The 14,567-nt window shown below is 43.0% G+C and overlaps 1 protein-coding gene across 1 annotated transcript in view; it reads right to left on the bottom strand.

Moving 5' to 3' along the window:
* Positions 1-14,567, bottom strand: part of CCNI (cyclin I) — a 55,432-nt gene that overhangs the window by 25,647 nt on the left and 15,218 nt on the right. The window contains exon 2 of the mRNA XM_075929449.1: positions 3,065-3,221. Coding sequence (XP_075785564.1) covers positions 3,065-3,178 — 114 coding nt within the window. The 5' untranslated portion in view covers positions 3,179-3,221. The remainder of the gene's footprint in view (positions 1-3,064; positions 3,222-14,567) is intronic.

A 14,567-nucleotide genomic window follows, 5' to 3' on the forward strand; every position in this document is an offset into this window, starting at 1 on the left:
GGACAGAAATCCCCACCAGACTGCAGTACAAATAGAGTTATACCTTTATCACATACAGATTGAACGTCTCCAATTCAGCACCCTCAAGATCTGAATGGTGCCAAACCATGATAAGAGGCTATCCCGTTAACTAAAATCAAGCTGGTTTAGATGTTGCTGGACCAGAGAATGCCGGATTAGAGAGGTTCGACCTGTATTTTTGTTTCCAAGGATAGAAACAATAGAAAAACAAAGGTGTAGAAACCATGTATCCCTTTCCATTAAAACTGAACACAGCCAAGACCCTAGTGCAATTGTCATTAGTGGGGGAAAAATTGTAAAATATATTGTCAGTTTTAATCATAAGATTATCTTTGCATGTTTCTTCGTTTGGAAACCAAGCTACCATATCAAAATAGAGTTGATGCTTGAACAGGCAATGAAAATTAAGTGTCCACAAAGTCCCAGGATTGGCTATTCAGTATGTCTTAGGTTTTCTGATTGCCAAGGGAGACAAACAATTTTGTGTTATTGCAGTTTCAGTCGATTGAGACTATTTTCAATGAAGTGAATAGATGCTAGGGAAGATTTACCCGTTTCAGATAACAGAAGGTTTATGGCAATAATGTGGGTTGAACTTTATGACTGAAACAGTGCCAAAATGAGCACTGATAAAATGAAATGATCTGAGACCGTTTGAAGTTCAGTGTCTCATGAACAGTAAAAGCACTAGAAAGGAATATTTTATGACACTACAGAGCTTCAATTATCAGACACCCAGAACTTACAAAAACACGCAGTTTTACATGTCAGCATGTGCTCTCTCTTTATTCATTTAAATCTGATTACCATATATTTTTGCCCCTCAGGCTTAAATTTCAGCCTGCTTTAGTGATTATTTTCACTGAAATCACTAATGCTAGAAAATGACATTTCATATTGCGTCAAAGCAGTCTGGCATTCCAGCGGAGATAATCATGTCTGAACTGAAGTATGGAAAGATGCAAGATAATTAAAATGATGCGATTTTAATGAACTTCTAAGATTGTAGCAGTCCACCCAAGCGCTTCCAAAAACCTTTTCAAGGCCAGTAACTTGGCAATAAGAATTAACTAAGTCATCCTTATGTGTAATGGCATCATGGCATACTACAACAAAAGCCCTGAATCATTAAATTCTGTAACTGCAAGTTCTACTGAAAAGAAACACTGTAGGATTTTTGCAAGTATCACAAGTATTAACCAAGACTGTTTCCATGGCTTTACACTAGTCTGACGTTTCACAGACTCCAATAACACTGCCTCCCCATTTTCATAGCTGCAGATGGCCAGAAACATGATTAAGTCAAATCAATGTCACTGAATCTGTACTTATCCTGCAGAAAGTAGAGCACCCTACCCCTCATTTTAGGTCAACCTCTCAAGATAAGGTCCTGAAATAGTCACTAACACAGAAGAAGAGGCCCCAAAGATGACCGTGAGCAAGACTACTGTACTACCAGGCAGCTACAGCAAGGTGTAAAGATTGAATTCAAACTACCATTACCACACAGACATACCACGGTTGGGGAACCTATACATCAGTGTGTACTAAACCAATTTTAGAATGCAATAGTTGTTGCGAAGAATGACTGATGCCTTGAATGCAAGTAACTACTTCTTGGCACATGTGTAATTAGGGTTCTGGATACTGCCTGCATAGAGATGAAGATCTGTGGCTAAGATATTGGTTTCTGGTCAATGCCTGAAGCCAATGGAAGCTACTGAGCGCCTGCACTAATGTGTTTGCTGTGTACCAACCTAGAGGATGGACCTTTTTTGTTCCAGAACTTGTCAATACCGCTGTCAGTCACAAAGAGTCCCAAGAATATGACTTGATGTGCTCCCAGTTTTTAAGAGGGAAGAATAGGAAGGTCCAATCCCTCACCCTATCACCGGGATATTTTGTTTTAAATCGAACTACACTTGCTGTGTAGCACCGAGGCCAGTCAAACAAAAACGTGAGGTGGTGTTTTTTGGTATACCAAACACAAGCAGAAACTTATGGTTTACTGAAGAGAATTCTGTGCCCAGTTCTGCCACCTTTAAACTAAATAGTACCCTCCTCTGAAACCAATCAATGAGGCTACTCACGGAGTAGGGTGGGGCTGCCCCACCTTCACTGTACTGTGCGCCTCCTTCTGACAAGCAAAGTTACGTCATTACCCCATGATGGGGGGGGACCAACGCCTGAGCCCACTCAAGCCCCACTGCTCCAGGTGTGTGTGTGGGGCAAACCTGAGCCCCCTGTTCTGGGCAGGGGGCCATAGCTGAAGCACAGGGCCCAAATCCTCAAGCTCTGGATTTACCCCCTGGGCAGTGGGGCTCGGGATGCTGCCCCAGAGCCCAGCAAAGCCTAAGCCAGCCCTGGTAACCCTATTTGAAGGAGGTCCCAACCCACTCTGGAGTCCTGACCCAGTTTGATAACCACTGGAGTAGGGGATTATTCATCACGCCAGATCCTCAGGTAGTGTAAACCAGAGTAACTCCATTGAAGTCAATGGAGTAACACCAACCTACGTTACATGGCAATCTAGCCCAGTTTGAGTAAGGGTGGCAGAATCAGGCTCTAGGTTTGAAAAAGAAGGAAAAAAAAATCAAGAGGGACTGCCTACATGCTGAGTGAATGCCAACAGTAATTCAGAGAGCAGTCACAGGGCACTTCAGACAACTGCTTAGGGTTTCAGCAACAATATTGTAAGTTACACTTAACCTAATACAACTGAGTTGCTTTTCAAATTAACTGTACAGCAGCAAACGTGTATTAACTATCAGTGCAATTCACAGAGTCAATTTAATTAAACCAAAACGTGCGTGCGTCCTACTAGAAAGAAGAGCAGCGACTTAGCACTATTCTCTACAGCACATTCTGTGCCTTAGACTATGGGTATGTTCCTGAAACAAAGCATTAATCATTACATTGAATAGCAGGTTAACCTTCCCCCGAGCAATAGGATCACTTCTCATGTAATGGGTTCAGTTATTTACTGAAAACTATGCCAAGAAACAGCCCCACAGAGTAAAACGATGAACAGGAGAGACTTTACCTGATTGAGCTGAATTTTGGGCATATGCACTTTCCACATCTGAGCTTCTCTAGAGATTGCCATCTCCAGGAGGAGAGACAACCTCTGGCTCTCCAGGGACCCTGAAAACTTCATGGTGATCCTTGGATCCGCCTATCACCCAACTGGATACAGCTACCTGCAAAGGCAAACAAACCAGTGACACACCTGGGCAAGACAGTTTTAAACACAGGAGTATAGACATGGGCTGGGAACTAGCAGCCCCTGCTCCACGGCCCGGCAGAGGCGGGTGGTTACTTCTGGGTAGCTTGCCAGGTAAGCATCACCCACTGAAGAGTGATACTTATTGGGTAACCAGTTACCTGTTGGCATCCATACTGCACATGTCAATTTTTAATGCCAAGTCTACGCTAAGGAATACTGTTAAAATGCAAAGTACCCCACCAGTGTTATCCCAAGGCAAATGGACCCGTGTTCGCGCTACCGCAGACAAAGCTCAGCTAACCTGAAGCCATCCACCATTAACACCAGTTCAGCTGGAGCACTCACGGGAATCTATATAAAATTCATTAGCTTAGAATAAGGCATAAACGCCCTGCAATCTAGATAAATCAAGGAGGAAGTTTCCCACACAAGCCTACAGAATTTAAGACCACAAGTCCCATTCCCTTATAAAACCTTCCCACAAATGCACAAAAACAAACAAATGGAAAGGAAGGGTTTGTTCCCCTTAACCCAACAGCTTTCTGAACTAAAACTTAGATGTTGTGCTACAATTTTACCCCAACTCCCCCAAACATTTTTAAATAGACTCTTTAGTAGAGCTCAGAGAGTAGATGTTTTCAAGAGGAAAAAAAATTAAATTCAGATTTCTTGGTACAATCAAGTCATTTAGGCAAAAGAATTCATGCTACAAATGTAAGTCCATGGGAAAGTATTTAAACCTTGAACTAAGTTAAGTGCTTTCTTGTGAAATCTGAAACACAATACAGAGGAAGCTAGCCAACTCCTGGCCAGGCTATTTACAAAGACTGCAGTTATTAGAAGTATACACAACATAGACCATGCTTCTTTCAAATTTTATAGTAAGATAACCCACTACTATTTCTGACAAATGTAAGAGCATACATAGAATGACAAGAGAAAACTGATTCCTGCCAATCCAACATGTTTGTTTTGAAAAGGCAGATTCAGTATGCTACCACCACAAATTTAAGGAAGACTAAACCAAGTTTGTTTTAGTCTGTTGCAAGATTCTTGCACTTTTTAATAGGTGTTATTCACCCCATCCAGGAGGCATAAGGCCTAAACTCGTCAATACCACTTACACCTACAACTACAGTTTAAGTTATGTATACACCTCTGTGCATAGCCTGAATCACCTCTTCTGAGACTCTTCCAAAATAAAGTGGTTCAAAGTAAAGCGAACAAAGCCTTTAAGCTTGTTAGCCAAACCCAATAATAAACCAAAGTAACAGTCAATCGAGAGAATTTCATAAGAAACATTTCAGATTCAAGTTCCCAGTGAATTATTCTAAACAGGTTAAAAATACTTTACAAATAATAACAAATACCTTGATGTTGGCTGCTAATGGGTCAGTTTGGGATTTACACAGAATTAATCTTTATTGAAGTGCAGTCACATGGGAAAGTTTCCAAAGCAGAAGTGAAGTTGGCCTTTTACATGCTCTGGAATTGTTTGGATAGTTGCTGTACTTTTTCCATTTACTGTTCTCCCCCCTCCCCCAGACACCTCTTCTCAGGGGAAGACTTTTAGGCCATAGTAAGGCAGGAGTAATTCCACTGGAATTACCCAGCTGTAAAACCAGTGAGAGATCACAAGGCCTGCAGACTTAATTCACACAGTAGGGTCCAATCCCACACTCACTGGCAAAACTCCCACTCGCTTGAACGTGCGCAGAATTAGAACTGTTGGTTCCGAAGCACAGATCTGGGGCCTGATCCACCCCCGTTTTACACGGTCCTTTGCACCTCTGTAGAGTGGGTGCAAAACACCAACAAATCAGAATAATGGTCTAGAACACTTGCTTTGCGCATGTGTGTGACAACGCAAAGGGCCAGGCGGGGGAGAATCTAGCCCTCCTATACTGGGGGCTGTGATGGCTACCTTTAGGAAGCACCTCACAATCATAACCTGCCTCTATGTAAGCAGTAAGCAGTTAAAACAATGTTTAACCAGTTAACTGATTCAAGAGGATTTTAAATCTCTAATCAATTTAGAACCTGATCCAACTGCAGGTAAGACAAGTCAATGGAAATACTCCTTCGTTTCAATAGGAGTTGGATTTGGTCCTTACAAACAGATTCAGATAAAACAAACACTAGCTTCCACATCACTGAAATCTGTCTTCCCTACCTGCTAAATAAAGCCCTCAACATTGGATTTTTTCAGGGACTCCACAGTATAGAAGCCGGCTACATTTATTTTCAAATGTAATTAGACTTTTAGCAGTTCAGTTGCTATGTAACTAAGTTAGTGAAACAACATTCTTTGTTCAGGTAATCCTTGCTGGATAACATCCAGCAGGATTTCAACTGCAGCCTGTGCAGTCTTGACCATAGAGTACATAATTGGAAAACACTGCAATTATGCGAACATTTAACTTGATAGGAGATAAAATAAGTAAACAAAGGAGGGAGAGAGAGAATAGGGTTGTGGGGGATAAGACAAGCATTGCTTTTAGGATCTGATCCAAAGCCCATTAAAGTCAATGGAAAGACTTCATCTTCCACGGGTTTTGGATCAGTCCCCCAAAGCACTGCCCTAAATTCTGTTCTTCTACCTCAAAACAGCAGCACCCAAGGTGTGAGCCCTGTGAACAAAAAAAGTCAAGTTACAAGGGCCATTTTGGAAGCACAAAGATCCTTTCTCCTCATATTTTACAATAAGCATGAGGGACCTTTAACCTAAGAAAGTAAAAACAGCCATACTAGGTCAGATCACCAGTTCATCGAGTCAAGGATCCTGTCTTCCGATAGTGGCCAATGCCAGGCGCTCTAGAGAGAATGAGCAGAAGAGGAAATCAAGTGATCTATCCCGTCACCCATTCCCAACTTCTAGCACACAGAGGCTAGGGACACCATCTCTGCACAGCTTGGCTAATACCCACTAAGGGACCTACCCTCCATGAATTTCTCTCGTTCTCTTCTGAACGCTGCAATGGTCTTGGCCTTCACAACATCCCATGCACATCACGTCCCTTTATTTAAAATATTTCTGATCATCATATCTTGATTTCCTAACACAGAAACACAAGCAGACATGCCTTAAACTCCAGACATAAAATATCAAAAGGGGCTAAAGATTTCAAGCAAAAGTCAATCTTTCAGGACTTTTACATCTCCAGGTATTTGGTTTAAACATATACATTTCAAGCTAGATCAAACTTCTTCTCTGGCCTTGTTTTGAAGTTAGTCGGTCTACACCAGCAGTTGTAAATTGTTTTTCTATATCACAACCAAACATCCATTCTACCAACATTCACGTACAGCACTGCACACTAGTCCAGTCACTCACACCTGCTTAACCTCTTCTCCCAAAAGTCATGCTTTCAAGTGTGCTCCCAACTCCTTTGCACAAAGAAACGCTGAACCAGTATCTCCTACCAAGCACCCGTTCCTCTCATAAGACTCTTGACACAGGGATTCTTCTGAGACAGCCAGCAATCCCAATGGTCATTCCACTCCTGGCAAGAGGCATTTCTCTGATTGTACGTGAACTATACCTACACGTGTGGGAAAGTAGCTGATGCAAGGGAAGAAACCGCAAGAGAACATCTCTTCCCTTCAGCCCTCTCTCCTCTCATCAGCAATGCCTGGATGGTGAAAACAAGGCCAGCTCTTGCAAGAGAAGGAAGCAGTCAAGGAGGGGGGTGTATCACAAAAGACTTCAATGGTACAACTATTCCTAGGACACACAGGGCAGGGCAATTGCTGCCTCTCCCCAGAAGAGATCAACTGATGCAACAGAAGAGTAAGACTGCAGTGTAAATAAAATGAATACAGGCAAATGCACAATTCTGGCTGCCCAAAGAGAGATGTTCTATCCATGTCTTTAATAAATGCGGCAGACAATGCTAAGCCCAACATTAATGTTACAGAAGAAACAACTGTCTGAACTTCAACTGAACTTGGAGAGTCTTAACTTGGCAAACTCACGATTTTGCATGACAGGCTGCGTATCATACGTGTCTTCATTTCTCTGATTACAGCAGTCAGTATGGAACTGCATGAAGCCCAGATATAATCTTGATAAATATATTTTATACACAATTACACAAAGGGCATTCAATATAGGTTATATGCGATTATACACCTACTTGTTCATGATTCACTTTTTGTACGGCACTTTTCTGTTGTACACACGAGAACACAACAAAAGGTCAGTATGAAGACTTTTCATAATTTTATTGTGGGCTTGTAATGCGAAGATATTTGCGTGACTCATTCAACAGAAACTGTTAAGACTAAATAATACACATACTGTATCTGACAGATGAACACACTACATACATGAACAAACAAGACCTATTGGTAAGTCTATAAAACCAGACTTCAAGAGTTAAACTTACGCAAGAGTTGAATACGTTTTTGGGACGTCAGCATGTACCCATTATACATGATTAACTGATAATCCCAGGCTCATGGATTAAGAGTAACCATTCCACACTCCCACCCCCACTGTTGCCTCTGTATCAGAGGCAGCAAGGGGGCAGGAGTCAGTGCCCGTGGGGAATCAGCTGTTAAGCTGGCTCTGTGCATGCAGGCTCCCTTCCTTCACCCCCCCCCCCCCCCCACCTCCTATAGAGGCAGCAATGCAGGGTGGGAAGGCAAGTGGAAGCCTCCTTAAATGCCTGCTCTCCATGGTCACTGGCTCCCACCTGTCATTCTGCCCGCCACCCCCCCCCCCCCCGCCATGTGTAAATGTGTAATCACTAAAAAAAATTCAGCAGTTACACTTTTACACAGATAAGCAATTTTTAACATATCTAGCTGATTCATCCCCAAGAATGCAAACGAGATGCAATCTGCATCTTTTCCCCCAGCTGCAAGGGCACCTATGCACAAAGAAGGGAGTGTTCTCTCATATTATCCCAGTATATATATATGTATTATCAATCTATATTATTCACACTATATAACTACGATGCACTAAGCACACAATAGCAATAGAACATTATACTCTATTTCTAGCTGTTACATGGGCTGAATTAGGGATGTAAAATCCCATTTCATTAAACAGTTAATCAGGGGCAAGTGGTGAATCCCTACCCAAGGTGGGTGGGGGCTCCCACTGGTTAACCATTAACATCCCTAGGCTGAATTGGTGCCTTTCTATAACCTGTTCATTTACAATAGGGTTTTTTTTTGTTGGCAAAATTTTGCAAAATTTGTTTGCGAAATTAAAGTCAGCTTTGGTTTTAGAAAATAGGCAACTAAGTACATTAATGTTCTAGTTAGGGATGTGAAAGTGTAACTGTTTACACAGTTAACCAATGAGCGCAGTAGAGGCAGCAGCACAGAGGAGTAGGTGGGAGCTAGAATGAACGAGGAAGCTTTTAAACCAGCTCCACCCATCCCCATATGTAACAGCATAACCAATGAGATTCAGCAATTACACATTTACTTGAACAAACATATTTTAGCATCCCTAGTCCTAGCGAGTACAAACAAGAGGTACATCCACAGACCAGAAACTGAAATGTTAGTAGCCAAAACAAAGATAAGGAAGATAAAGCACAAGTTAAGGAGCAGGTGCGAACTGGCAAGGTTGATTGAGTGATGCGTAAAGAATTTTGTAACTTGTAAAATCATCCTGTAAAAATAGCATCACCTGAAATGTGTCACTTTAAAAGCAAAACCTTCTTTGTACGATGAATTCAACAGCACTACCCAACAAAGCTTCCTGGAAACTGGCTGTACTGACTTAACAATAAACCTGACTGATATTGGTTATTTGGGCTCTTGAGAATATTTCATAATGAACCGAAGTATGGCCAAGCACTTAACTACACAATTTACCAGCAGAAGCGAGAAGGAGCAAGAGATTAACCCTCAGGGGTTAAGGATTTACCCAGAGGCAGCTGTTCCACTGCAGGGAAGCACCCGGGGTTCAGAGAGAGCATATGCACCTCACTGAATAGCCTGACAGCTGCAGCAAAGGACTAAGTCACTTTCCAAAGTGCCCTAAAGGAACAAACATAGGTGCACCTACGACAGAGAATAGAGCCATAACTGGGAGTAAGAGAAGGCGGTCCACAGGATGGGAGAAAAAAAATAATCCATTTGCCCAATAGAAGAGATTTATTTTCCAAACCAAGAAGGACAAACAAGCAGGAAATGGGGGTGGGGGGGGGCGCGGAGTGGGGGAGACGGGACGACAATAAAATTCAGCACTTGAAAGTGTCCCAGCATAGGGATGCAATAGTATAGCTGATTATAACATTAACCTATAAGCTTTTGCTTATCAGTTAATGCTACAGACTACACGCATTTCTCCTCCTCCCTTGCCATTAAATTTTTTAGCAGGCTGGCCAGCAGCCTAGCTTACACTGGGTCTGGGACCTACCCCTGCTGCGGCTCTGCATTTAAAGTGTATTAGAAGCTGAGCGGCCATGCAGCCTGGCTCAGTTCCCGGACCTGGCGCATGCTGGATCTCAAGCCTGCCCCCTCCCAGACAGGAGCTGCTGCCACCCCACACTGCTGCCTCTGTACCTAGAGGCAGCAGCATACGGCAACAAGCAGCTGGTCCACAAGGGAAGCTGGTTTTTGGACTAGCTCCCACCTGGCACCCCGCACTACTGCCTCCGATACAGAGGCAGCAGTGTGGAGTGACAGGGGGCTCAAGCATACTGGCTGCCAGCCCCACCCCTAGGGACTACAGAATAGTCGAGTAGCCAATAAGAATTCATGAGGTTGAACAGTCGATTAATTAACCAATGTTTAACATCCCTATCCCGGTAAGCCAAAGTGGCACACAACTTTTGCAGCACTGAGTGCACCATGGGCAACCTGCCAAGGAGCCCTAGAGGCTGAAACTAACTTGCATACAAATTTAGATTTTTAAGCACATCTAGTCTCACAAACATACCCCATGCTTTACAAAGCACACAGACCACATGCACACCGAAGGGCCATATGTGAAGGAAACACACTGGAAAGACTGGCGTTGCTGCTTTGAATCCAGCTTTATGAAAGTCAGACTGGAGTTCCTTAGGCAACTCAGATGCTTGCGTGCGCTCAGACTCAAACAGATGAGCTGCCTCCACAAAAGATCTCTCCAAGGTCCCATCAGTGGTAAAAACACTTGTACTACATCCAATTAAATGTGTGGGTGTGCTCCTGAGGTACTACTGTGGCAGTTTGGGGGGGGGGGGGTGAGGGAGGCTAGCACAGACAAACAAAGAAGCCTGCCCAAAAAGTCAGCCTTCATACATAACTGGGTATCTGTCACCACAGAAACTCAACAAACCTGGATCAGGGTGTATTGGACCACTGTTAATCAACTCCAGCTGAATTTTGGTCTCCACTTTCTGGGGTTGGATTTAAAAACTTCTCCACTCCCCCCCTCCCCAAACAAGTAAGCTGATGTTGCTCCTTCCTCCTCTACCCCCACCCCCTCCATTTCAGATGCTCATGAATCACTGCTCAAACTAGGGATGTAAACATTTTTTAAAAAGCCACTGTGTAATTGAATTTCAATCAGTTACATGGTTAAGTGCTCCGCAGGCTGGGAGTTTAGCCAGTAAAGTTAACCTATTACATCCCTAGCTCAAACACCAACTTCTTAATCCATTCGACATCGGCACAAATGGCCAGTCATATTTGTTATGGAAAGGTTGGTAAATTGGATGGGGGAAGTCCGCTATGTAAAAAGCTTCAGTTTTGTTCTGAAGGCTGTTCTCTGCCAAACAAGGTCCTAAGTTGGCAACTCTTGCTCCGAAGTCAGAGAGTTTTTAGAGGTGATGATGTATTCTCTGTGTCTCCCCTCATGGCCACATGTCCCTTCTTCCGGGCCCCTTACAAAATCCACACACACGGTCTCTCTCATGAGTACCACCACTTTCCACTTGGGGCAGAATAACGACCACACACAGTTCCAAAAAGTCTTCCATGTCGACAGAATAAAGACCATTTCTGCAATCTGTAGGTTTTCCTTTATCGATGGCTCTTCAATTCTTGCCTGCACCCTCCCCCCAGCCAAGGGCTCTACAGACATAGCTGCACAAGTGCCAAAAAGAAAGGAATAATCACTTCCCTCAATCTGCTGGCAATGTTCCTACTAGTGCAGCCCTATATGTTATAAGCCTTCTTGGCAATCATGGCACATTGTTGACTCATATCCAGCTTCTGCAGAAAAAGACCTGGGGATTACAGTAGACAAGAACTGCTGCTTAGGCAGGTACTCCCCAGTCTGTAAGCACGGGAGTCTTCAATCCTAAAAGCGGGACTTTGCACTTGTCCTCATTGAATCTCATCAGATTTCTTTTGGCCCAAACCTCCCATTTGTCTAGCTCACTCTGGACCCTACCCCGACCCTCCAGCATATTCACCTCTCCCCCTCCCTGCCCTAGCTCAGTGTCATCTACAAGCTTACTGAGGGTGTAACCTATCCCATTGTCTAGAGAGGTAAAGATGTGAAACAAAACGGGCCCCAATACATAAAATGTTACATCATTAACAAGGTGTATATCTGACTAGTGCATTAATGGATACAAAGTCACAATTTATGGGGGGGACGGGGGGCAGGGGAGAAATAATTATGTAGATTGAGAGAAGAAAGGCTTTGCCATATGCTTGGATTTAGAATTTTGGAGACAATTGAACAACTGTGGAGACTGGAGTCCTTCTGCAGTACATCTACACAGCCCAAGGGAGCACGTCTCTGGATCATGTCGGTCGATTTGGGTGAACAGAGCTCATGCTAGTGCTCCAAAAGCAACTGTATAGGCAGTGCTTTGAAGTGAGGCTTCTCCAACGTACATTGCCATCTCCATGCCACTCTGGAGGACCACCACAAGAGGGGGGGGAAAAAAAGGGTGTTTAAATCACAGCATCTATTCAGTCGTTGCCCTAGGACAAGACTGACAGCCCAAGGAGCAGCCTGTAGTGTGGACACTCCAAACAGGTATTCTCCCAACATCAGCTGGCAAGCAGCAATTGTGCAGTTCGCTGTGTCAACTGCTGAACACCACACTTGTCACAGCCAGCATGAGGCACGGCGACTTGCTCTACAAGCAGAAGAGCTCTGAAGAGACAACACCACACACAGCAACCCAACTTGGAAATAAAACCCTTTGAAAAGCACGGTATTTTACTGGTGTTTCACATCCTGCTCCCAAATCACTCACATGATCTAGGCCAAAGTTCTAGTATCGCTACTGCACTAGGCCCACACAGCAATGGCCTCTCCTCCCAAGAGGCCAAAGTACAATAATCCACTCACTTCTAGAAATAATGGAGACCGCATACAAGGCTGAAGGAATCGGAAGAGAGCTTGCTCAAGAACAGACCTAAAGCTTTGCAGTGGGCAAGATCAATCCTTTGTCATCTTTAGAAGACTATGGCAGGATCACCTCTGCACCAAAGCCTGACCCCCTCCCCCCCCCCAAAAAAAATCTGCACTTGCAAAGTCCAATCGAAACCTACAGTTGAGCCAAAGATGTGTCCTCTGTGGACAGACTGTGCCATTTCTCTAACACAGCGCCGGGATATTGATGAATAGCTCTTTAGATAGCACAGAAGGTCACGCTATCCTTACCCTTAACACAGAGCCAGTTTCAAAAGGGTTAATAAACGATCAATAGACATTTTAAGAAGAGTGGTCAGAATGAGATACATTTCCTAAGGGACTGATACTGATGTTGAAGCATTTTTTTCCCTATTTTTATCCATTTAAATTATCAAAGTTGCAAGAAGTTAAGGGGTGGAGAGATCAAACAACAGGATGGGGTAGCCAGTGGTTTTCAACCTGTGCTCCGTGGACTTGGGAGGAAGGGGGAAGAGAGAAGGAGGGAAGGGAGGAGGTTTGCAGATTAGGTCTAATATTTCCTAAAGCAGTCCATATCTTTATTTGCACTTTTTAGGACTCCACAAAGGGAAAGAGGTTGAAAGCCACTGGGTTAGACAATAACAATGTCCACAGTCATTAAATAGGTTTCAAAAGGTTAAAGCTTTATGACCATTACAACATGAACTGCAGATGACACATGCCAACATACACAAAATAAATATCCTTAAACTAGTAAGCAGTGTTTCTTACTTTATCAATCTGTAAATTTCAGTCAATGGAAATATTTTTCTGTTTGTGCATGTACAGTGAAAACAACATTTACTGACATTTACCAGTGAAAATCTAATGCTTTCAAGCTTAGTTATAAGTATTTTACAGACACGAACAGAATATTTACAAAATATCAGCACATTGACAGATGTTCTAGACAGTCATAAAAATCAAGATTACAAGCAATGAGTTAGACTAACAACCTATGGCACCAGTTGGACTTTAAAGTTATCAATAAATTATTAAAACTTCTGTTTAGAAGAGTTCCTTTATTATATATAAAAAAGTGACTGTTTGGAGGGTGGGGAAAATAGCCACACTGCAAAATATTCTGTAAAGGCAGAATCCACAAACTCTTTATAGCAATTTATAAATTTTAGAAGACCAAGAAACAAGATGGAAAGGTCTCAAGTGTTTCACTGGCATTCTTTAAATGAACAAAATATCCCCAAGAAAACAGCAAATAGAGGGGAAATATCTCCCGGACAAGAAACCTATGGATAAAAAGTGTTACAGAAGATTCAACAAAGAAGAGGCATGTGCGGCAGTAGCCCTAGGCTTTTAAGGATTTTTAGTGACGGGAAAGAACACTGAATCCCAAGTCTACTTACAGGTGCTCAAGGCAGGACTCTTGAGGACAGTAATAAGCTGTCTTTGTTCTGTTCACCCTCTTTTTGCAAGCTGGCCTGACAGACAGGAAATAATTGCCTACTGGTATAAACCAGTGGCAGAATTTAGTCCCAATTCCTTCACCCGCAGTGCTTCTGAGACAGTACAAACACCCCTGCTTACTATGGGCAACATGCAAACTCACACTCTAGCCCCCACATGAGATAATCTGCAGCTACAAGATACAAGACCCTCCCTCTCATTTGTGATGAATTATGCGTTGAGATTTTGGTTTACTTGAACCCACATTCAAAGCAAAACTTGACGTGAATCTGTATTAAAACGTAACCAAAAAACAAAAAGCTTTGTATGAACCTCTTCAAACCAAAACATTGCTAAAAAGGACACTGTATTGTTGATCTTTACACTGCTCTTACTGACATGTCTCTTACTTTATTTGTCCAGATCTGGATTTAACATCTGACTGTGCCCATTTACTGGGCCCAGTCCTGCAATTTCTGGGCACTCAGATCTCACACAATAGTCAGGCTGACTTCTTCTTCTTCCATGTCTGCAAAGTCAGGATTATGTATGTTTACTTCTGTCCTTGCA

Source organism: Pelodiscus sinensis, chromosome 5 (assembly GCF_049634645.1).
Source record: "Pelodiscus sinensis isolate JC-2024 chromosome 5, ASM4963464v1, whole genome shotgun sequence".
Taxonomy (NCBI): domain Eukaryota; kingdom Metazoa; phylum Chordata; order Testudines; family Trionychidae; genus Pelodiscus; species Pelodiscus sinensis.